Raw genomic sequence first — 25733 nt, forward strand, 5'->3', positions numbered from 1 at the left:
CGCCTGTGACAGTGTGTGTCCTGTCATTGTGACCCGATTGATCATGCGCCCTGCCTACTTGGACAAGGTAGATCTCGGGTTGGCTGACTGGTTAGCGTGCGTGACTTTCACCCGGGAGTCTGGGGATTGAATCCTGATTGGATCATTTTTTTATATATCCACCACAGATCTCTCTGAAGAACTCACAACATTGACGGCTTCAGCAACGCTGTGCCACTCCGTGGATTTTCTCTTATTAGTTTTGCAAAAGCACTTCCTTTCATTTCTCCACCTCACCCACAGGTACCTCAACTTCTGCTTCTGTGAAATAGCGCCTCCATGATCTGCCTTGATCTACGGTCGCCATGTCATTGGCGGAGCGCTGCAACAGCCGGCTTGTGTATATGCATGAGGTCCACAAGGCAATTTGCATTGACCATTTATGGCAGTAAGTGGGCGTGGTGAGGGCGGGATGTGACTAAAAAGCAGCTGAGAAACATTCTTGTTAGTCTCTGATTTATGAAGCGGAGGTTGCGTGCAGCTGTGCATCCTCCATGTTTGATAGATCACACACCTACTTGGAGTAAGTACTTTTTTTTTGCTGAGTACGGTTTTAGTAAGGATTCTACGCCATGTTTGAAAAATGAGACCCCTGATGTTTCTGTTTTTATCTGTGAGGCCGCAGCTGTTTGTGATCACAGATCAGCTGGTTGTCTGTGTTGGACATGATTGGCTGCTGACTGATGGGGGTGGGTCCTACAGGTGGTAAAGTGGTCTGACATGTAGGTCAGTGTTTCAGCTGCAGATTACACTGGATTATTGTCCGTCTATGTACTAAAGGCAATCTCTCTCTCTCTCTCTCTCTCTCTCTCTCTCTCTCTCTCTCTCTCTCTCTCTCTCTCTCTCTCTCTCTCTCTCTCTCTCTCTCTCTCTCTCTCTCTCTCTCTCTCTCTCTCTCTCTCTCTCTCTCTCTCTCTCTCTCTCTCTCTCTCTCTCTCTCTCTCTCTCTCTCTCTCTCTCTCTCTCTCTCTCTCTCTCTCTCTCTGTGTGTGTGTGTGTGAGTGAGAGGTGGGGAACGGGAGGTATTAGAACACTAGGCCTGTACTTGGGTAGTGAGAGGTTTCAGAAACAGAACTGGGAGAAGGTGGAGGCGAGGTTGTTTAAATGGAAATGGCTTCTCCCTCAGCTGTCCTACAGGGGCAGGGTTCTGATAGCAAACAACCTGGTCGCCTCTACTGCTGGTTCCCACATTTACAGGGGCACCTGAACGCACCGCAGATGTAATAATACACTGTCATGAAGTGACATGCATCTGTCAAATCAACACACACACACACACAGCTGCAGCGGTTACCATGGAAACAAGCCGATGAATAATTGAGGGGTGAGAGCGACCCCACAATGTACAAAGTGATTTTTAGAGATGAAAGAAGAGCCCTCTCTCTCTCTCACACACACATGGTGGGTGTTGACATGTGAGCAAGACGCACACACACATGTGCACGCACGCACGCACACACATGTGCACGCACGCACGCACACACACACACACACATGCACAAACAAACCTAATAATTTAGTTGTTTTAAAATGTCAGGAGGAGCCACACTGACAGGGAAGGTTTATGTGTGTGGGAGAGAAGTGTGCATGCAGGTGTGTGTGTGTGTGTGTGTGTGTGTGTGTGTGTGTGTGTGTGTGTGTGTGTGTGTGTGTGTGTGTGTGTCATCACCCACCACAAAGTGTTTGAGTCACCATGACTCCGTGTGCACAGACACTTGGAGCGCTAATGACACGGCGAGGATGACGAAGAGACGGGATGTGGAACCCTTTAATTAGTGCGAAGTCACAGTCCAACAGACAAGTTCTACGAGTGTGTGTGTGTGTGCACGTGTGTGTCTGAGTGCGAGTGCGTGTGCGTGTGCGAGTGTATGTGTGTGTGTGTGTGTGTGTGTGTGGATGGGTTTAAAAAGTTTTTTTTTGGTTTCATATCATTAAGACTCTCACGCCGGGGACACACCGGCCGCGGAAGCGCAGAGAAGCGAATCGCTCACGAAATTCGGCCGCTGCTCGCCGCTCCTCAGTTCAGATCAGACGCGCCCTAGTAGAGGCGCGCCTCGGCTCAGCTGTAGTTTTTCTTTCTAACACTTGGTGTCCTCCATTTCCTCTCTGCCTTTTCCTCTACGTTTGAGTGTTTGTACGTGTGTGTGTGTGTGTGTGTGTGTGTGTGTGTGTGTGTGTGTGTGTGTGTGTGTGTGTGTGTGTGTGTGTGTGTGTGTGTGTGTGTGTGAACCTATGGTATGAACCAGTTGTTTCTGCCAGTTGAATCTCTTGGAACCCGCTCCAATTCTGCAGCTGTATCCTAGCAGTTTCCTCAGAAATGGGTACGATAACCGTGTTTATCGGGGGTCGTACAGCTCCTTGTGTTTCTCAACTTCCATAATTAATTCAAAGTCATCCATCTTAACTGCTTGCCTCAGACTTTCTGCCTCTCTGTCCTGTTTGCTCCGGAAAAAAGACACCCAAAACCACACCCCCCTTCACGTGGTCACACACGCACACAAGTTCGATGTGTGTGTATGTGTGTGTGTTCGTGTGGTTTTTCTGCAGTGTCTGATTGCGAACACATTTGACTATTGTGGAATTTTATTTTGAAATGCTTTATTTTGTTAAATTTACCAGCCTGCCTCTTACGTCTAGGTTTGACTTCCTGCCAGAATTGACGCGATTCACCCGCGGCTCGCGAAAAAATAGAGCCGACGCCGAAATGATCGCTGCACTGCGCGAGGCGATTCGCGGCGCTTCGGCGGCCCATGTGGTCTATAGAATAGCTTAACAAGGGCGCCGAATGAAGGCGGTCCCATTTTCGCGGCGCTTCCGCAGCCGGTGTGTCCCCGGCGTCACCCTAGACCTGATAGCTGGAGTATTTTTATCTGTTGGTACAGACCACATGTGTCAGACACAAGGCCGGCGGTGTCTTAAAATAGGTCTATGCCGCTTCAAAGCATACAATGACTATATACTACATTTCCCATAATGCATGGCGATCATGTTCCCAGTGCAGTGGCAGTATTTAGCCACTAGGTTGCAATGTATCCAAATTCGTGTTTACTTAATGCAACAAGTGTAAATAACCACACATCATCCCAAAATGTCCAGGATGAGAAAAGTCGATGCAGAAGGAAGGTGTTTCAACAAAGATGGAACATGTTGATGCTTGAAGGAGAAAAACCGGTATGTTTACACTCATTAGCGTCCATGCTACTAGCATCAGCGTCTGCAGCGGTACCGTAGCGTCCATGCTACTAGCATCAGCGTCTGCAGCAGAACCGTACTCTGCGTTCGACAAACTGAAAACGCTCCTCTTACTCAGCCCAGAGTTTAATCAGCTATTTGCCGACTTTGAAGCCCAGAAATGGATTTGAACCGCTCAGTAATGTTTGCTGCTGACAGAAAGCGCACCAACCTTCCAGACCGAGATGATTTACCGACACTGAAGTCAGTGTGACTCTATGGCTGCTGCAGTGTTTATCTTTCCTCACGGACACAACTGCATGGTCCAGCTGCTCAGATGCTCTCCATGTTCAGCAGCACTAACTTATGTGAGCAACTGTTGTCTGTGATGAAGATGAAGTAGACAACCCAGGAGTCTCACTGATGAACTCCTTCCTCGGCTCAGAGCCAACCCCAGACATGCAGGAGTTTCTGGCTGGAACAGGCGAGCATCACAGGAAATCAGACTGGTGCAAACTGAGCTTGCATTATTTAGATTTGATGCACTTATTCTGCTCCAAAGCATGAAAGGTAATAGGTGAGATTACATTTTCATTTAAGAGAATTATTATTATTTATTTTTGTTGCTGGCCTGTGAAAAAAGATTTCACCTACTTTAAAACAGGAAAGAGTAAAGATAGAAGAATAGAACGGAAATAAATAGAAAATCCCTTTATTGTGCCTCAGTGGGGAAAGCTTGGTGTCCCAGCAGCGACAACATTCATTACAGGAGCAACAAAGGAGAGTAAAAAATAAGAATAAACAAGAAAATATAAAACAGAAATACTTAAAAGATAAAAAAAACAAAACAGAAAGTTTACACATTTTAACTCTAACAAGTAACGAACACCACCCATGTGCTTTATTTAAAACGGACTTGCTCATGTGTAATTCGGTTATTCCAGATTAAGTGTCACTGCAAAAATAAGTTTGTTTCCAGATGAAAAGGTTCATAGCTGCAGATAAAGGAAATGTGCACATTGCATCACTTTTTAAAACATATCGAGTTTGGCCCAGTGTGAATTTGAGTTCGACACCCCTGGTATAATCCATGCTAGCGCCACCTTCTGGCTAACGTGTGTACTGTTGTATTTGGATTTCCTGTGCAGGATGTTTTATCAAACAAGTCCAAGTTTGTTTTTACTGACTAGCAGAAAGCCACGGTATCACTAACTCAGTGATAAACTACATAAAATCCTACAGTTCAGTCATTTAATGGAGTTTTTCTGATTTACTCCAAATATTTAGAGTCAAAGTTTCAGCGAGCGTAAAACATGGAAGTGTTGTAGCTCCAAACGTCATAAATGTAAATGTAAGGATTATTTCATGGTGAGGTGCAGCTAATAAACCGCTAACTGAACAAAATCAGGAGGAAAAGGGAAGAAGTTGTTCTTTCATTTAAAAGGAATAATTAAACATCAAATCCGAATAATGAGGGAAAGCACAGCGACTCCTGAGAGGCCTTCAGATTAATTAAACGAGTGGATCTCTGCTCTACTTTCTGCCTCTTGCTCCAGCGTTGCTCGGCTCTGAAGGTAGTGGAGGAGAAGGCCCGCCGTCTCCAGAGCGACAGCTGACGGAGGCGTGGAGGAAGTGGGCCTGCGAGCCGGCGGAGTCTAGCACATTCCCGCATGTTGACTGGTGAGGAAACAAAAACACGTAGGCGCTCTCTTCATGACGGGCCTGTTGATGGCAGCCAGGAGGACAAAAACAAAGATGTTTTTGCCTTTAACATATTTGAGCTGCCGGCCCTTCCTGTTCTCTGGTCTCCATCATGTCGAACAGCGCTCTGCTTGGATTAAAGCATTAACACGTTCATCTGTGTGAACAGCTCTCACGTCACACATGACGGCTGAGTACTTCCTCTGTGTGCAAATGCATGCATCACACTGTTACAGAATGGAATGGGATCACAGCGCTCCGACGCAGCAGGACGAGCCGGTCTGCTCAGGGACGACGGTGGACAGGTGACATGGCTGATGGGGGCGTGGCCAGCGGCATTAACCTGAGAGCTACAGCTAGCCTGAGCTAGGTTTTAGTCTAGCTTTAGGGAGGACAGCAGAATACCTAAGAACACATTTATGAACCTCTTGATGCCGTACTCACATGAAGAGGTCCGATCCACGAGATCTGATGTCAGAGAGACACCTGACGGGTGTTATCTAGGTTTCTTAATGGTTTCCACATTAACCCTCCCACTGACATTGCTGTCTGTCACTAATTCACAGGATCAATGAACGTTCCTCTGAGAAGCAGCAATGACCGGAATTTTCCTCAAATGGTTCAGCTTGTTGATTGGTTCTGATCGGGACAGGTGCTTAGAAGAAGAGAACCAGGCAGAAACGGTCCAAAGAACGAAAACGAAAACTGGAACTACGGGCAGATTAGCTAATGCTAGCCGGCTCACGATGAAGCGGGTTCAGAAAAAAACGACGGTTGTGAAACTCTAAACTCTACAAGCGGAAGAAAAGTTCCCATCATGCTGTTCATTCTTAGCTGACTGCAGCAGAACCGCAGACGTCAGGTTGCTGGTTCGAGTCTGCTTCATACACCGCCGCAGGAGTATGGCAAGCCACTGTAGCATTTAATTCACAAATGTGTTTATCTTCAAACAATATTGAAAACAGATTATCGCTAACCCGTGCATAATAGATATGTCACCATTACATTTTTAGTGGCTGAAATTAAATGTTAGCATTTCCAGTAGCTACTACTGAACATTATGGTGGCTTACTTATGGATATATTTAGGTGAAAGCATGTTCTTTTGCATGTTATTGAATTGTTTTCTAATCGTATTTTGTTCTTAAATAAAATAAAGGAAGGAGTAAAAAATGTTTCCCTGGCAGTTTGTACTCAAGTAATTTAGTTAATGACATTTGTGGTGGGGTCTTTTTAATCTGCAAAGCACTTTGAGTTACATTTTTGTATGAAAACTGTTTAATAAATAAAGTTTGATTTGATTTGATTTAAATTTTCCCGTTTAACCCGATTAATCGAGTCGAGACCCCTTCCGACCATCGATGACCCAAATGATCGTTTGTTGCAGCCCTAGTAGAAACTAAAACCCAAAACTTGGTGATGATGGATTTAAGGCTCTGACTCGGCTCTACGTCTGCTTTTAAGATGGTTGATTGCCTCGCTGTTGGGTGCCACTGAGCTCAGAAAGTAGCTAAGATGCTAGTGTACGTTAGCTTTGGCCAGACTTTAAGATGGTTCCCACCTCTCTGCTTCAGTAGGCAGGAGTGCAACGGTGTCCCTTTGAGCTGTGGCAGCTAGTCTTCATGCAAGTTTTTAGTCTCTAAAAGGCCACAAAAAGAGGATTTGCATGAAGGAACCACATCGTCTCAATGTAAACAAACGTGGGACTGGAAGTCACGTGCAACTTTTGTCCCCACCCAAATATATTCTCATCGGATCTGCACGAATCATGTAGGGTACCCATTAGGATGAGCGGATAAAGCATTTTTGACGAGTACGAGCATGAAACGAGTAAAACTCGTAAATATCTGTAAATTTGCTGAAGGAAAATCCTCATTGGGTAACTGACTGTCTTCACGCTCTGTGATTGGCCAGTCAAATAGAGCGCCCGCCCTTCCCTACACACAAAACTCTGTAGCCGGTGTCGGTACAAGATCTGCTCGGGTGCAAGATCGGCTCGGGGTCCGTCGACTGCCAGTGACGTCTAAGTAGTTGATTGGCTGAACATGAACCTTACGTTATGTTGTAATCACGTTACGTTGGTCCAGGCAAATGTTTCTGTTGGAAAGATGGACAACTTTTACAAAGAAATCCATCATTACCTCTTTGAAAGTACACTTTTAGCAGAGAGCTGCATGTATATTAGGGCTGAACGATTAACTGCATGTGTAATTAAATTGCGATGTGACAAAAGGAGATTTTCTAATCGCAAAAGCTGCAATTTGGCAGCGAGTGGTTAGCGCAATGCTAATATATGTGGAAAATCCCATAGGAAAGCTAATGCTAATATCACTGATTACATTCTTACAAATTATGAATTAGAAACGTGCCAAATGATTACATTTGGAGTCTAATAGAAAGTAAAACTACCATCAATCAAATAAGTACAGACAGGTATTTTAGTAAAGCCAGAAAACTTTTAACTCCAGAGTTTTGGCTAGCAGCTATGAGCGTACCTGAACTACACATGGACAAGACGTCAAAAACTCTAAACACAAAATACTTCAATTAACGTGACACACTTCTTTCCTGCAAATACAATTTCACAGGTGTTGCTCCTACCAAAACATTTAATCTCAACTCTGAGGCTGCTCTGTAAATAGTTTTCAAATAAACAATACACATAGCAACTTCTGATCAGACTTAAAGTAACGCATTGATGTAAACCACACCCACTTCCGGTTAAACTAAACCCACTTCCGGGTTAGGCCACGCCCACTCCGAGTACAGATACAGATAGTGGTGTACTCGCTCATCCCTAGTACCCATTATGGATTCAAAACGGCAAATTTTGCAGAACGGTGGGGGATTTTCATGTCTGCCAGAAACAAGAACCTTCTGATTAAGACTACGAGGTCATTATGGAGGTCATTAAACCAGATTAACATCCGGTAAATCAGAATGAAAATATGGGACTAAAAACACAGTAAATCAGGTCTGAGCAGCATCTCCAGGTCAGTCAGCCATTATAACCTGCTTTCAGACACACACACACACACACACACACACACACACACACACACACACACACACACACACACACACACACCGACTACACTCTGACAGGAGGGTAAAAGTTCTGCGGCTGAATTAGTCACATTTCACCCAAAGCTACAGGTTTTTTTTTCCCATATTCAGATTAAATCTGAGGATGGTTGCTGGATTTTCTCCGACACTCACTGGAAAGCGTCTGAAACACCAAACAGCATCTTTCATCGGCCGCTCACGGCCCACAAGCTCTTTAATGTCGGGACGACTACAGCAGCCAGATCTCACCAGCATCACCCAGGTCCAGCCGATCATCTGGAGATGAACCAGAACCAGAGCATGTGGACCTGATTCTGAAGGATGTACCCAAGCTAGGCAGCTTCTGACCAAAGTAAACCCCCATGAATGACCCACAGAGCAGCAGAACATCCAGAACAGTTCCATCTGGGAGCAGAACCCGGTCCAGCTTCATGATCAAACCACTACTTTCTGCTAGTTTTATATTCAGGTCAAACATGTGCATCTCTGAGTCTCAGACCCACAACCCTTGAAGTGACACGGTTGTGTTGGGTCGGGTCAGAATTTATGAGCCATTTGATCAAAGATCCAAAAGCTGCCAGCGTGTTGGGCTGCTGCCACCCGTCACTCAGGGTAACGGCAGCGTTCAGGTAGCGGGACGCGTTACCTCTCAGCTGATGGATCGTCTCAACGCCGCTTTAACGAGTCGATGAAGTCATTAATGTTGTTTCTGAAAACGGTTTCAGATGGTAAATAAACTGCTGACTTGACACTGATGCATGGACGTGATTGGGGGGGGGGGGGGGGGGGGACATGCCCCCTCCACTTTTTCCAAAGTCTAGCTTTGACCCCCCCTGCACTTTTTACCATCCAAAAACAATATTACGCTATATTAAACTGACACTGGTTGAGCTCTAGGACCAAGCGGAAAATAACCGTTTGTGTTGTAGCCGGTTTCCCATCAGAACATACTGTAAAGATACCCCCCCCCCCCCCCGTGTCCCCCCCCACTTCTAAAGTGAAAATTATGTCCATGCACTGATGCTCTTGACCCTGAATGCACCACGACCTGTTGAAGACAGTTCCCGCTCAGACGGGAGGAAAAAGGACGGAGAGCTTCAGCACAACCACGAAGGGCTGGTTTGTTTACGAGAAACTTGTTAAATTAAGTCAAGCAAGAAGAGAAATGAGCAGAAGCAACAGCTGAGACCCGGTTGTTGCTGAAGATAAGTCAGACCGCTCGTATACGATGGACCAGAACCGTCCTTCTATTTTATTTTAGTAACAGAAGTGATGATCAACACCTGACTTCCTGTTTGCATCCATCAGAAACTTTTTATCAACCAGGAGCGACTTAAAGCAGCAGAGCCACACCTGGGATGAGTCGTGTGTGTGTGCGAGCGCGTGTGTGCATGTGCGAGCGCGCGTGTGTGTGTTTATCCCCCACATTGTTCACATTCTTCATTGCAGTAAACACTTCTTCCCTTGTCATTACCCACAAACCACCTGGCCCCCATCACTTGGATACCTGTGTGTGTGTGTGTGTGTGTGTGTGTGTGTGTAACTGAGCTAAGATCTTCATCCATAATAGAGACTCAAACACACACACATTATCTTATGCTTTTAAACTTAAATACCCCCTCACACACACACACACACACACACACACACACAAACACACACACACACACACACACACACACACACACACACACACACACACACACACACACCAACTCACTCAGTAGGTGTGTGTTGTACTTGCTGGTGTAGTAGTAAACGTCCCCGTAGCCTTCCTGGTAATCATCGTCTGCCCGGTACCTCCTCCCTCGCCTCCTTCTGCTCAGGAGGCGCAGCAGGGCAAAGAACCGCTCCATCCACTCCACACTAAAAGACCAAACTGGGCCAGAACCGGGTCGGGCTAAGCTAACGGCGCTGCTGATAACGATAGGAGCAGTTCCACAGACAGAGAGAGAGAGAGAGATCAGGTTTCCTCCTCCTCTGCTGCACACACACACACCTCTGGATGTCACACACACACACATCAGCGAGTGCACACACACTCTCACACACTCGCTCTTTGTATTCTCTCATCTATCTGCAGCCTTCTCTCCTCCTCTGGTCCCGTCTTTTTCGGCTGTTGGTGCATCTAACGGGGCTCAGCCAATCACAGGGCTCTCCTCACACACACACACACACACACACACACACACACACACACACACACACACACACCACTCCATCTCATCATTCTTTTGTGTGCCTCCTCTCCTTCATTAGCTCCTTCCTTCCTTTGTTATTTTGTCCTCCTCCTTCCGTCCTTCCCTCCTTCCTCCCATCCATGTTTTCCCTCCTCCTCCTCGCTGAGGGGGAGGGGGAAATCTGAATTCCTCAGAGTGGTCTGTCATTGTACGCTGAGGGTACGAGTTTCTACGGGAGGTGTTTTTCTGCTGGTTTCCAGTGTGTTCAGCTGCTGCACCTGTACAGGTAGGACCCACAACCTGGTACCGCCTCCCTCTCACTTTGCTGGATATCAACATCCATAAATCCTGATTCTGACATTTTAGTCCCAAGTTGTCAGAACTGGTTTGCACTTCCTGCCTTCTTTGGGGAGCAGCAGCTCAGGAGGTAGAGTGGGGTGTCCAGCAATCAGAAAGTTGCAGGTTTGATCCCAGCTCCGACCAGAGTATTCTGCTGTTGTGTCCTTGGGCAAGACACTTAAACCCCCTTGCCTGCTGGTGGTGGTCGGAGGGACCGGTGGCGCCTGTGCTCGGCAGCCTCGCCTCTGGTAGTGCGCCCCAGGGCTGCTGTGGCTACATCATAGCTCATCACCAGCAGTGTGTGAATGAGTGAATGATACACTGTAGGTGCAGGTCATTTTTCCCACTTCAGCGGCTTGTCCCTTCAGAGCCACCGTACATCAAACAACTAAAACAGCATCCAACAAATTGATTCCCTTCATCTCCGTCACTGCCACTCACTGTGACACTCATCCATCCATCTGCCAACAGCTAGAGGGAAAGTGGGCCGTCCCTTTATTAACTTCCACACTGATTAGTCATTGGTGTCATCTATGGACACACAGTCTAACATAACCAGTAAAAGGTTTCCGATATAAGGAACCCAGCAGATTGCACCAAGTCACTGACAAGTGGAAGAGTCTTTACAGCAATCGTCTCTCGCCCATGGTGTCCCACAAGGTTCAGTGCTGGGGCATCTAATGTTCCTCCTTTATATGCTCTCTCTCCAGTACATCTTGATTTTTGCTATATGCTATATGGACATTTATTATCCCTCAAAGAAGACAAAGTGGGAAGTACGGGCGTTTTTGGGATATTTGAAGAATGCCGAGGGACAGTTGATAGAAGACGGCTATCCTGTTTGCAGCACGTGCAGAAAAAGTGTCTGTGAAAGGCAGCAACGCTTCAAATCTCATGACACATCTGCGCGACCATCACCCACAACTCTACAGTCAACGCAAGGCAAGCTAACGTTAGCGTTTTAGCTAAAATGCGTGATCCGAGGATTTGGGTTGAGGGAGAAAGCAACGAGTCGCTATATAAAGCAGCCGCAGCGCCGCTACCTGCATATAAACCGTGTCCCGGACACCGCCATGTTGAAATGACGCTATGCATTACGGGGCTCCCAGGGGCAGATAAGAGTTGGTCTCTCTCCGAGAATAATTATGAATTTAACAATGATTACTGCCTGATGACATTTTCCCACATCTGCAGAGCTCACTGGAAGGACACAAACCGAGGACCATATTTTCCTGATATAGGGTTTATTACTCAAGTAAGGGTAAAAAAGTATCTGATTAGAAGTCTACTTGAGTACCGAGTATCATCTGGTCTAATATTTTTAAAATGATGACATCAAACAGACAAAAAACAAGAAGTTATGGGCAAACATTGGTATTTTAAAGACTAAAAGGAAAAAAATCTATCAAAGCTTTATTTATAAAGCGCCCTGTCGGGAAGCCCAAGGCGCTGAACTTGGTACATGAGAAAAGTTAAATATGATGAATAAATCGAAAATAAAAGCAATTCAAATATTACAAAAAATAAAAAAGGTAAAACTTTCTAGAAGACAAATGGGTAAAATGTAAACAAATAAACTACATAATTACAAAATAACTAATTTTAGGCTAAATTTAGACACAAACTGAGGACAATATTTTCCTGATATACAGGGTTTATTTAGTTGTCTGAAAATGTAACACGTTTAAAAAAAATACTACGATAATACCAAAAACCGTAGTAATTTTGGTCACAATAACCGTGAGGTTACATTTTCACACCGTGACAACCCTACAGCACACAGAAGCAGATGATCTGTTCCTGTTCAGTCCCTGCCCCCAGCTTTAACCCAACCCGGTGCCCTGCCCTGACCCGACCCTGTGCCCTGCCCCGACCCTGTGCCCTGCCCTAACCCGACCCTGTGTCCTGCCCTAACCCGACCCTGTGTCCTGTCCTAACCTGACCCTGTCCTAACCTGACCCTGTGTCCTGCCCTAACCCGACCCTGTGCCCTGCCCTAACCCGACCCTGTGCCCTGCTCTGTCCCGACCCTGTGCCCTGTCCTAACCCGACCCTGTCCTAACCTGACCCTGTGCCCTGTCCTAGCCCGACCCTGCGCCCTGTCCTAACCCGACCCTGTCCTAACCTGACCCTGTGTCCTGCCCTAACCCGACCCTGTGCCCTGTCCTAACCCGACCCTGTGCCCTGCTCAGTCCCGACCCTGTGCCCTGTCCTAACCCGACCCTGTGCCCTGTCCTAGCCCGACCCTGTGCCCTGTCCTAACCCGACCCTGTGCCCTGTCCTAACCCGACCCTGTGCCCTGTCCTAACCCGACCCTGTGTCCTGTCCTAACCCGACCCTGTGCCCTGCTCTGTCCCGACCCTGTGCCCTGTCCTAACCCGACCCTGTGCCCTGTCCTAGCCCGACCCTGTGCCCTGTCCTAACCCGACCCTGTGCCCTGTCCTAACCCGACCCTGTGTCCTGTCCTAACCCGACCCTGTGCCCTGCTCTGTCCCGACCCTGTGCCCTGTCCTAACCCGACCCTGTGCCCTGTCCTAGCCCGACCCTGTGCCCTGTCCTAACCCGACCCTGTGCCCTGTCCTAACCCGACCCTGTGTCCTGTCCTAACCCGACCCTGTGCCCTGCTCAGTCCCGACCCTGTGCCCTGTCCTAACCCGACCCTGTGCCCTGTCCTAGCCCGACCCTGTGCCCTGTCCTAACCCGACCCTGTGCCCTGTCCTAACCCGACCCTGTGTCCTGTCCTAACCCGACCCTGTGCCCTGCTCTGTCCCGACCCTGTGCCCTGCTCTGTCCTGACCCTGTGCCCTGCTCTGTCCCGACCCTGTGCCCTGCCCTAACCCAACCCTGTGCCCTGCCCTGCCCCGACCCTGTGCCCTGTCCTAACCCGACCCTGTGCCCTGTCCTAACCCAACCCTGTGCCCTGCCCCGACCCTGTGCGCTGCCCTAACCCGACCCTGTGTCCTGCCCTAACCCGGCCCTGTGCCCTGCTCTGTCCCGACCCTGTGCCCTGTCCTAACCCGACCCTGTCCTAACCTGACCCTGTGCCCTGTCCTAGCCCGACCCTGTGTCCTGCCCTAACCCGACCCTGTGCCCTGCTCTGTCTCGACCCTGTGCCCTGTCCTAACCCGACCCTGTCCTAACCCGACCCTGTGCCCTGTCCTAACCCAACCCTGTGCCCTGCCCCGACCCTGTGCCCTGCCCTAACCCGAACCTGTGCCCTGTCCTAACCCAACCCTGTGCCCTGTCCTAACCCGACCCTGTGTCCTGCCCTAACCCGACCCTGTGCCCTGCTCTGTGCCGACCCTGTGCCCTGTCCTAACCCGACCCTGTCCTAACCTGACCCTGTGCCCTGTCCTAGCCCGACCCTGTGTCCTGCCCTAACCCGACCCTGTGCCCTGCTCTGTCCCGACCCTGTGCCCTGTCCTAACCCGACCCTGTCCTAACCTGACCCTGTGCCATGTCCTAGCCCGACCCTGTGCCCTGTCCTAACCCGACCCTGTGCCCTGCTTTAACCCGACCCTGTGCCCTGCTTTAATCCGACCCTGTGCCCTGCCCTAAGCAGCAATGTCAGTTTTTCATAGTGTTCGGCTACTTCGCCATAAATAAACAAAAACTTCCCAAAACTATAGAATGCCTTTGAAAATGGCATGTAATACAAAACCTTTCAAGTGATTATGTTGTGTTATGATTATTTCCATTGATTATTTGCTAACAAATTCTCAGAAAATGAATAAAGCTGAAGATAATTTAAATAAAATACGAGCTAAACGTGAAATTCTAAATAAGTGAAAAATGTAAAACAAAATTAACTTCTTCCTGCTTTATTGAATAATTTTTATGGGTTCTTTTGCTCGTGAAAGTTACATTTTGCTTCAACTGCAGGTAAAATGATGCTTTGCTGCAATTTTTGTTGAAAATATTAAAATAAGGTTGCAGGTTTATCCTTTTATCTGCCTCTGGATCAGCTGATCTGCAGGTCTGACAGCTGCACAACACGGAACGGGAAAGAGAGAGAGAGAGCTTAACAATCACGTCTTGTCTCACACACACACACACACACACACACACACACACCGAGGCGAAGCCTCCAGTGTGGATTCTCCAAACGGTTGTACTTCCAAAAATCAACGCTCCCATAACCGTTGTTTATGTGTGCTCACTCCCTGCTTGGACCTCCAGGCTTCCGTAGCAGCGTTCCTGTTGTCTCCCTGCTAAACAGCTTAACTCTGCCACCTACTGACTCAAACTGGTAAATGCACGCTCCCTAAAATGTGATCTCTGAATGTTACCCAGAATCATCATTTTAAATCTCACCTGATGGATGGCATTGCTATTATTTGGCTAGTCCTGGTTCTCTCAGCAGAACCAGGACTAGTGGGTCAGGAATCAGAACCAGAACGGCTGCATCTCTAGTTTGAGAACCCGCTGAACAAGTGAGGAGGAATACCTAATGTGCTGTTGTACTGACCGTGTGTGCTTGTTTACAACCCCACCCCCAACACACACACACCTGTCACACCTGCCTGAGGGCTCGAATGGCCTAGAAGCCGCATCAGCGACGCTTCACACCTACAGAGCTGACAGCCAAGAAAAAGGTCAAGAGACATTTATGGATCACAGAGAGAGAGAGAGGGAGAGAGATGATGCTTAAAACATTCTGACTCATTTGCATATCACCCTCAGGCTTCTGCTGCTCTGCAACACGATTGGACAACACATCAGTGTGTGTGTGTGTGTGTGTGTGTGTGTGTGTGTGTGTGTGTGTGTGTGTGTGTGTGTGTGTGTGTGTGTGTGTGTGTGTGTGTGTGTCTGTGTGTGTGTGTGATTTGCTTCTCCATGCTCTACTTTACACACGCACAGACACAAACAGCGCACACATAGATTGTCCTCTGCTGCCATCTGCTGTTCACTCTTAAACCCAGGCAGGAAAACCTCTCTGATGTTTCAGGGATCCGGTTGCCTCTGCAGTTACCCATGATGCAGTGGGCTGCTCGGACAGTGATTGATAAAGCCCGAGGCTGAGTGAGACAGACAGAAATGGAAACGGACAAAGAGTGAACGTGTGGTCTTAATGGAGTGCTGAGGGACTGACCCTGATTCCTGATGCACTTCCATTCATCCCCCCAAGGCTCGATCCAAACCCAGACAGAAAGGAACAACAAACTGATCCTAGAGCAGCTCAAGAGGTCTGAGACACTAACTGTGTCATGATGATTTCATCCATCCGTTTACGCAAGAATCTCAGCTGAATGTAGTTGGATATTTTAAAGATATCGAATACAAATTTCTGAAAATAAAAGAGTCTCCTCTGACTTCCTGCTCTAGCTGCACCGATTCTGATTCTGAGGGCCAATACCAGTTACTGCTCTGAGCGCAGATCTGACCTGCTGATACGGATTCATATCAAACAACTTAAATTAGGCTTGGTAGGTGACCGTGTGCATGATGGTGAATAAAAGTAGCGGTGTGTCTTTCGTGTCAACACTTCCAAGCATGTGTTGAGTAATCGGGGAGAATTTTTTGTGTGAAGCGCGTATCGAGGCATGCTTTGATCTAGAGCTGAAACAACTAATCGATTTAATCGATTATAATCGATTATAAAATAGTTAACAACTTTTTTAGTCATCGATTTGTTGTTTAATAATCACATTTTACAGCATAAAGTGTATTTTTACCACAATCTGACATCGGTTACAATCTGTTAAATTTGCCGCCAGTGTGTGGCAGTAATGAGCCACTGATCTACCAGTGGAGCCGTAGAAGAAGAAACGAGCCAATAAGTGCCCTCGGTTTTCACGGCGTAACACGTTACTGACGCTCATCTTGCTGTGAGAGATGGCGGAACAAGAAGAAATACGGAAGAAAAATAGAAGCGACAAAACGAGAAACCCCGGACAAAAACCTCACGAGTATGGGAGCACTTCACTCTAGATGCCATGAAAAGACGTGTGACCTGCAAAATATGCAAAAACCATCTAGCACGGCACGGAAGCACGACGTCCCTAAGTGAACATTTGAGACGAAAACATGTGGGGGCTGATGCAGCAGAGGAAGAGCCAGCCCGGTAAGTAACAGAAAATAAACAAGCTAACGCAGATCAAATTTGGGAGCGGAGTTCGTTATAGTGGATGTTAAACATGTTTTTTTGCCGCGTCAGTCTACGGTGTTCTACTTCTGATTGACTAAATGCAATAGTGAATCTCCGTGTTGTGTATCATGCGCTTGCCAAATTTAGCACGTCTGTTTATAAGAATGTTCTCGTTAAGAGAAAAACGGCACAAACCCATAACTATGTTCCTCATTAAAAAAAGGACAACTCCGCGGAGAAAAATATACAGACGAGCTGTGTCCAGGTGAATATAACGCAGCATAGTTGTACGCTTTCAATTTTTAAATACAGAAGAAATTCAGAAAGTCATTTTTTTTTACAATTAAAAGGCTGTTTTACTGTCTAACACTAAAACACCTCACAACACATTTTTGTCAGAATAAATGATCACTGTATATTGTTAATTAATTCAAATAATGTAATATTGATTTAGTGTTGTAGTGTGTGTGCTGCTTTATTTTATATGTGTACTTATGTCAGTCAATTTGTGTTTCTTATGCAGAAAAAAACAAGCAACGATGGACAACTACATGGGGAACAAGACACTCACCCCCCAGCAATGCATACCACTTACAAACTCTATTCTAGATTCTACATTATTTTTTATGGAATTTACCTCTTATATTTTGATGCTAAAAAATTATTCTGGACTGATATTTTGCACTGTTTAGCTCATTTTACACCACTGACTGTGTTCATGTGCAATAAAATAGATTGCAGTCAACTGCACAATTGTCTTATGTTTTCTTTTTCTTAACTGAAATGTATTCATCACTTGTATAGGTTAAATAGCTAAACAATAACAAACCGATTAATCGATTAATCGAAAAAATAATCAACAGATTAATCGATTATGAAAATAATCGTTAGTTGCAGCCCTACTTTGATCACGTATGTAGTGACGTTTGAGGCCTTACAGGCAGTCCGTACCACATGATCAATTCACTGGCTCACTGGTTTGTGCAAGATTCAAAATAAAGGGGGCAGCAAAACGTTGCCGAGTCCCCCTCATCACATTTTGTTGTGGAGTTGTGTATTGCATAACACACATTGTGTTAAAAAGACAGATTAAGACAATATCATGAATTTATATATTGCCATCGCATATAATCACTGTGCCTGTTTTACTTAAATCATCCACTTGATGGTGCAGTAGAGCAAATTAATCATCACCCATGAGTCGACCAATCACAAGGCTTCATCTTACCACTAGATAACAGGAGGTAAAGAAGGCATTCCCACTCCTTCTTGTGAGGTTTAAAGAAATGGAGCAGGTACTCCATCTGGATCTCAGTCAGAAACTCAAAAAAAGATCTCAAGTTTTAAAGCAGGAAGCAAAACAGGTTTTTTTTTTCAAAATAAGAGCAGAAGTAAAGATAATCCACATAGTGACATGGAAACAGCAGTGATGTCTTTATGAACCATAACCTGATCAAACAAGCTGCTCCTTGAGAGATCCAGAATCCCGGACCCCAACAATCCACAGAAAAACGCGTTTTTGGTTCTGATCAACTCATGACTCTGGTTTAAATCTTAAAGGTGTGGAACACTGAAAAAACACGTTGTATAGAATATTTCTGACTATAACATACAGGCTGAACATGAAAATAGTCTCCTACACTAATCTCCTGCAGTAGCTTCTGATGGAAAACAGACGGTGAAACTCTAGGATTAAAAAATCCTGACAGATCTACGCCACACAGTCACTTAACATTCATGGACTCACGACGGGGAAGGCTGTTGTTGGTTTAGCATCCAGGAAACAGCAGAGAACATCTCAGCTAGTAGAAGCTAACTGTTAGCATTAGCAACTCCACCACACAGCAGAACTCCTCCAGGCTTGTGTTATTGGTGGAGATAAAACTTCAACGTTGCAGAGCATACGAGGTCAGTAGTAGAGTCGTGCTGCTGTTAGCCAATCAGAGGAAAGATGTCCACATATCAGGAAGTAAGACTCCTGCCACTCTCACTTCTAGGTCCTGACATTAAAGGCGGGTTAAGGTGGACTGAGCCGAGGCCATGGCGGTGTTTCTCCCAGTGCCTTACAAGCCTGGCAGGCCACCAGGCCGTGCTTGGTCCCCCACCCACGCACGGTAGCTAAATGAGCCCCCCCCCCCGATGACAAACAGTAGTGGAATGATTCGTGCGCAAACATCCCCCACCCGCCCCCCGCTCTCACGGTCCGACAAGCCTAGCAAGCTTTCTGGGGGGAACCCTGCATGGCGTAAGGTTTTGCTTTAGAGCGAAGCAGCCACACTCAGCGGACTGCAGTTGGCAGAGTCCCATAGACGGGGAGAACAGCCAGATCAGAGACCGTCTCGGCAGGCTTTAGACTCGCTGCTGGACTATCAGTGCCACGCTGGGACACAACATGTCCACGCTGTGTTCATTCACCGAGAAAATAAGTGTGTGTGTGTGTGATGACAGCAGTCTGCCTGCCTGTCTGTCTACCTGGACGATGCCCAGAACTGTGTGTGAGTGCGTTCTGGTGGCTAAATTCTGCAGGCGTGTCGTTAGAAGATGAATCAGCAGAACTGAAAACTAAACTGATGAGAAAAATGCAGATTTTATCCATTTATATGAAAAAGTATTTTCTGAAAGCTTTAAAAGCAGAAGACAAACAGACATTTGAATTAATAATAAAATCACCGCGTCAGCTTCAGATTAGTCATGATTCGACCCTAAAAGCAGGACCAGAGGGTCCGGGTTAACAGAGAAACAGGATTAAACGCAGCATGGTGTTACATTTTGTTTGGACACTCACAGACCCATTTCTAAATTCCTGTTCATGTCTGACATCTCAGAAAAGGTTGTGGCAGATCAGCTGATCCCTTTTCTGGAACTACACAACAGTTTTGACTCATTCCAGTCTAGTTTTGGTCAAATTGATTCAACAAAAACAGCTTTGCATCAAGTTTCCAGTGGCGTCACGATGGCTGCAGACAACGGGGAGTTTACTATCCGTTATGTTAGATCTGAACTAATGTTAGACTAATGTTCAGTGAGTATTTTCATATAATTCTTCTGCTGCATGAACTATTTTGCTTTTGGTTTAAAAAACCAGGAATGTGACTCGAAATTACCAATATTTTAAAGATTTATATATATATAGTTTTTTTTCTAATAAACTGTAATTAATCTTATTTATCTGCCCATAAACAATCATTTTGTACGAAAACAAATGGATAAGAAACATGTTACTAGTAGAAATGTATTTAAAACCCTCGTTATTCATAAGCACCTTCCAGGTCACACAATTCTCAGCTGGCATGCTCTTTTCCTGGTAAATTGTCCATAAAAACAGATTTGGGATCAACCAAGATTTGAATCGGATACGGTTGTCACGGTGTAAAAATGTAACCTCACGGTAATTGTGACCAAAATTATCACGGTTTTCGGTATTATCGCGGTATTTTTTAAATGTTTTCACACAATTAAATAAACCCTGTACGTCAGGAAAATATTGTCCTCAGTTTTTGTCTAAATTTAGCCTAAAATGTGTTATTTTGTAATTATGTTGTTTATTTGTTTACATTTTTCCCCTTTAGTCTTTAAAATACCAATATTTGCCCATAACTTCTTATTTTTTGTCTGTTTGATGTCATCGTTTTAAAAATATTAGATCAGATGATACTCAGTACTCAAGTATACTTCTAATCAGATACTTTTTTACCCTTACTTGAGTAATAAACCCTATATCAGGAGAATATGGTCCTCGGTTTGTGTCCTTCCAGTGAGCTTTGCAGATGTGGGAAAATGTCATCAGGCAGTAATCATTGTTAAATTCATAATTATTCTCGGAGAGAGACCAACTCTTATCTGCCCCTGGGAGCCCCGTAATGCATAGCGTCATTTCAACATGGCGGTGTCCGCGACACGGTTTATATGCAGGTAGCGGCGCTGCGGCTGCTTTATATAGCGACTCGTTGCATTCTCCCTCAACCCAAATCCTCGGATCACGCATTTTAGCTAAAACGCTAACGTTAGCTTGCCTTGCGTTGACTGTAGAGTTGTGGGTGATGGTCACGCAGATGTGTCATGAGATTTGAAGCATTGCTGCCTTTCACAGACACTTTTTCTGCTCGTGCTGCAAACAGGATAGCCGTCTTCTATCAACTGTCCCTCGGCATTCTTCAGATATCCAAAAGATGCCCGTACTTCCCACTTTGTCTTCTTTGACGGATAATAAATGTCCTGAGTGCTGCCGTCTCCTCCTTTGGCCATTATTTCAGCTTTAGCTTCAAGAAAGTTTTGGTTGTAAACAACAAAGCGCGCATGTGCCGCCGGCAACTTCAGCAGATGATACGGTTACCGTGACAACCCTAGAATCGGATAGGGGAAATCTGGAGCATGTAAATGTAGCTAGTGTGTAACGTAGATCTGTCTAATCCTAGAGTTTCACCGTCTGTTTTCTATCAGAAGCTACTGCAGGAGATAGGTGTAGGAGACTATTTTCATGTTCAGCCTGCATGAAACAGAGTGACCCGTTAAGAGTCAGAAATAATCATTAAAACTGATTTCTCTGTGAACCACACCTTTAACAGACTTTGTAAATGGTAAGTGGCCTGTATGTGTATAGTGCCTTCTTGGGGCGACGGTGGCACAGGAGTTAAGTGCTCGCCCCGTAATCGGAAGGTTGCAGGTTCGAGCCCCGCTCAGTCTGTCGCTGTCGTTGTGTCCTTGGGCAAGACACTTAACCCACGTTGCCTGCTGGTGGTGGTCGGAGGGACCGGTGGTGCCAGTGCTCGGCAGCCTCGCCTCTGTCAGCGCGCCCCAGGGCAGCTGTGGCTACATCGTAGCTCATCCCCACCAGTGTGTGAATGTGTGTGTGAATGGGTGAATGACTGATTGTGTTGTAAAGCGCCTTGGGGGGTTCCAGGACTCTAGAAGGCGCTGTATCAAATACAGGCCATTTACCATTTACCACTCTAGGGTTCTACCCCCCCCCCCCCCAAGGCATTTTACAACACAATCCGTAATCCATCCACACACACACACACGTGCACACAGAGGTCTGCTTCAGTAATCCTGAGAACAAAGATGAAGAGTTCTGACATCAGCACCTTTTAAAGGACATTGTGTGTGTGTGTGTGTGTGTGTGTGTTTGTGTGTGTGTGTGTGTGTGTGTGCGTGTGTGCGTGTGTGTGTGTGTGTGCGTGTGTGTGTGTGTTTAAGCCATTTTCTCTGCTTCTTTGTGGAAAAGCCTAAAAACGGTGGGATGATGTCATGCTCTGACACACACTCAGCGGTTCTACCAGAACCTCCTGCTGCATTTCATTTACTCAGTGGCTCTCAGAGCTTTTAGTCGAATCGCATGATGTTCAGTTTCCAGCAGACATGCTCCAGCTGCTGCTGACAGTCCTGTTGTCTCACCTCCGACTCCAGAGTGTTTGCAAAAAATAAAACCAAATGTAGGTTTAAACATCCAGATCTTCAGTCTGAGCATGCTCAGTAGGCACACAGGTATGAGATGAAATCAGAAGTCTGATACAATCAGCATGCTGTAAAAGCTTCCCGTGGAGTTTGTGTGATCCTCTGCACGGTTCTGACGGAACGCTCCAGAACCCTGCCCTTAATTCCTCTCGGCAGAAGAGAACATGAGATCGACTGAAAACGGCCCAGAGAATAGCACCTACAGCCGGCTCTCATCTCTTAAGGACTTTTATTTGCTTCAAATGTTGGAAACCTCGTATCAGTTTCATTCCACCCCACAATCACGTGCTGCTGAGTGTTCCTCTACCACAGAACATCTAATGAAACATCAGAATGAGCTTTCAGCTGCTCTGCCTCTAAACTCTTCTCCTCTTCCGGGTCAGACCTCATCGGGGCAGCTGTGTAGTTACGATCTATTGCTTATAAGGTCTGAGGGCTTTTAATAACACGTACAAGCGTTTCTCATATTTGCTTTGAAAGCTTCATTTGTGTTCCTCCTCTGAAAATAACAAGACATGTTCGCAAGCTGCAATATGTGAGTAACCAGTAGGGGGAGTTAATAAACGAGTGAGACGCTCACCACCGTCACACCGAGGACCTTCATACCATCTACGATACCACTGAAAATTAAGCAGTTACTGATCTCTTCTATTGATGCCATGTTGGCTTTGGTTGTACCCCACAAACCCGGGCCGCTATCTGAGCTGGGTTCTCTGCTGTGCCCCCTAGTGGAACACTCCATTACTATGTGCAGTGCAGCAGGAAGTGAACAAGAGGCAGCCTGCTGCCTGCAGGGGGGCTGCCAGAGAATTTGGGTCCCATGAAAATATATCATGTTGAGCCCCCTGGCAGCTTATCCACAGGGGGAGCTGGAGCTCCATCCTCCCAAATGCGAAGGGAGAAAATAAGGAAGCCGCTGTTCTGGTAGTGCTTGGAAGGTCATTCCACATTTGTGGAACGATGCATGAGAAGAGTCTGGATTGTCCTGAGCGTGGTGTAGGCACTGCTAGCAGACGATCCTGTGATGAGCGGAGCGGCCGGGCCGAGACGTAAGCCTTTGCAAGAGGATTCAGGTAGATGGGAGCCGTACCGTCTCGGACTTTGTATGCTAGTGTTAGCAATTTGAATTTGATGTGTGCTGCTAGCGGTAGCCAGTTGAGCTCAATGAACAGAGGGGTGACGTGTGCTCTTTTTGGCTGATTGAAGACCAGATGCGCCGCTGCGTTCTGGACCATTTGAAGAGGTCTCACAGTACAGCCTGGAAGACCAGTTAGAAGGGCGTTGCAGTAATCGAGGCGGGAGATGACAGTAGATTGCACCAGGAGCTGGGTGGCATGTTGTGTTAGGTATGGTCTGATCTTTCGTATGTTATACAGCGCAAAGCGGCATGAACGAGCAACAGAGGCAACATGATCTTTAAAGGTCAGGTGTTCATCAATCACAACACCCAGATTTCGAACTGCCTTTGAAGGAGCCAGAGATAGGAAGTCATTCTGGATTGAGATATTGTGCTGTATGGATGGTTTTGCTGGGATGACAAGTAATTCAATTTTAGAGAGGTTGAGTTGGAGATGGTGGGATTTCATCCATTTTGATATGTCAGAGAGACAGTTTGATATTAGTGCAGAGACAGTGTGGTCGTCCGGTGGAAATGACATATAGCATAGCATAGCATAGCATAGTTTATTTATATAGCACATTTAAAACGCAGCATGGGAGTTGCCCAAAGTGCTGCACAGGCTAAAACAAAACACAACCATTCGAAAGAACTAAAACAGAGGATAAAATCCCAATCAAAAGCAGATAAAACATGATGAATACTAAGAACACATTAAAACAATGATACAATAAAACATTAAAACGAGTCACTGTCTAAAAGCTAAAGCGTAAAAGTGGGTCTTTAAACGAGATTTAAAAACCGCCAGAGATGGAGCCTGCCGAACTCCAATGGGCAATGAGTTCCATAGCTTTGGGGCAGCATGCACAAATGCTCGTTCACCCAGCGATTTGAATCGCATCCGCGGCGTGCAGAGCAGCAAAAGGTCAGCCGACCTCAACGTGCGCGTGGGCACATATGGAGTGAGCAGGTCAGAGGGATAGGGAGGTGCCAGGTCATTGAAAGCTTTAAATACAAAGTAACTTAAACTGCACTCTGAAAATGACAGGGAGCTAGTGAAGACGTGCCAGGACAGGGGTAATATGGCTACGTCGGTGTGTACTCGTCAAGAACCTGGCAGCAGCATTCTGGACGACCTGCAGCCGATTCAGGGCGGATACCGGAGCACCAACGAGGAGGGCGTTTGCGTAGTCCAAGCGAGAGGTAATGAAGGCATGGATGACTGACTCCAAATGCCTCCGTTTCAGGATTCATCTGAGGCGAGTAAGGCGGCGAAGCTGATAAAAGCAAGACCTCACTACGGAGTTTATCTGTGGGGCCATTGTGATTCCAGCATCCAGCTTGACCCCGAGACTTGTCATACACTGTTTGGGGTTGAGGGTTAAAAGGTCACAAACAGGGTGAGAGCCATGGTGGTTGCGGGGGTCAAGAACAATAAACTCAGACTTCTTTTCGTTTAACTTTAAGAAGTTGGATGCCGGCCAGCCCTTCACGTCATCTAAATATGCAGCCAATTTTGAGCCCGCATTCTTCTCATCCATTTATACGTATACTTGACAGTCATCAGCATAAATGTGATGCTTAGATAGAGCTGGGTGTCGTCTGCATAGCAGTGGTAGGAGAAGCCATGTGATCGAATAATCTCACCCAGTGAGGTGGTGTATATGGCAAAGAGAAGAGGTCCTAGTACAGAGCCCTGGGGGACTCCTGTGGCAAGATGGTGCACGGTAGAGGATTGTCCAAGCCAAGAGACACTGAATGATCGTCCTGTGAGGTGCGATTCAAACCAGGCGTGTGCTTTCTCTGTGATGCCCATGCTAGAGAGTGTGGACAAAAGGAAGTCATGGTTGACAGTGTCACATGCTGCCGATAAGTCGAGCAGGATAAGCACTGAGGATTTGGCAGTCGCTCTAGCTTCTTTTAAGGATTCCGTCACTGCTAACAGAGCAGTTTCAGTGGAGTGGCCCTTTTTGAACCCAGATTGGTAAGGGTCAAGCAGACAGTTCTGTGAGAGGTATTCTGTGATCTGCTTGAAAGCCACCCTTTCAATGATTTTGGACAGAAAAGGGAGGAGAGAGATAGGTCAGTAGTTCTCCATATGATTTGGAGGAAGAGATGGTTTTTTTAGCAGCGGTTTAACCTGAGCATGCTTGAGAGGTGAGAAATGTACTGGATGTCGGTGAAGCGTTGATCACATGTGTGACTGCTGCGGCTACTGTAGGAGCAATAGCTTGGAGCAGCTTAGTCGGAATGGGGTCGAGTGGGCATGTAGTAGGGCGGCTGCACGTGAGAAGCTTGGACACACAGTTCTCAGTGAGAGGGGGAAAAGAGGAAAATGGAAGCAGTAGGGCTTGAGATGGTTGAGCTAGAAGTAGTTTGTGGTAGTCAGAAGGCAAAGCTCTCGATTTACCGGTCGATCTACGTTCCTACCCTCACCTATGGTCATGAGCTTCGGGTAGTGACCGAAAGAACGAGATCACGGATACAAGCGGCCGAAATGAGTTTTCTCCGAAGAGTGGCCGGGCTCTCCTTTAGAGATAGGGTGAGAAGCTCGGTCATCCAGGAGGGGCTCGGAGTAGA

At 46.5% G+C, this 25733-nt stretch overlaps 1 protein-coding gene across 7 annotated transcripts in view; it reads right to left on the reverse strand.

Annotated features, from left to right (window-relative positions):
* The window catches only part of grip1 (glutamate receptor interacting protein 1), a 90425-nt gene that overhangs the window by 49807 nt on the left and 14885 nt on the right, over positions 1-25733 (reverse strand). For 2 of the 7 annotated variants that reach the window (XM_070542510.1, XM_070542478.1), the window contains exon 1: positions 9697-10144. The exons of 2 other annotated variants lie outside the window; for them this stretch is intronic. In XM_070542510.1, the coding sequence (XP_070398611.1) occupies positions 9697-10000 (304 nt within the window). In that variant the 5' untranslated portion in view covers positions 10001-10144. Of the gene's footprint in view, positions 1-9696; positions 10145-25733 lie in introns of those variants that run through there. 3 more of the 7 variants (XM_015962554.3, XM_054739910.2, XM_015962549.3) reach the window with 2 other exon arrangements.

This window comes from Nothobranchius furzeri, chromosome 1 (assembly GCF_043380555.1).
Source record: "Nothobranchius furzeri strain GRZ-AD chromosome 1, NfurGRZ-RIMD1, whole genome shotgun sequence".
Taxonomy (NCBI): Eukaryota; Metazoa; Chordata; class Actinopteri; order Cyprinodontiformes; family Nothobranchiidae; genus Nothobranchius; species Nothobranchius furzeri.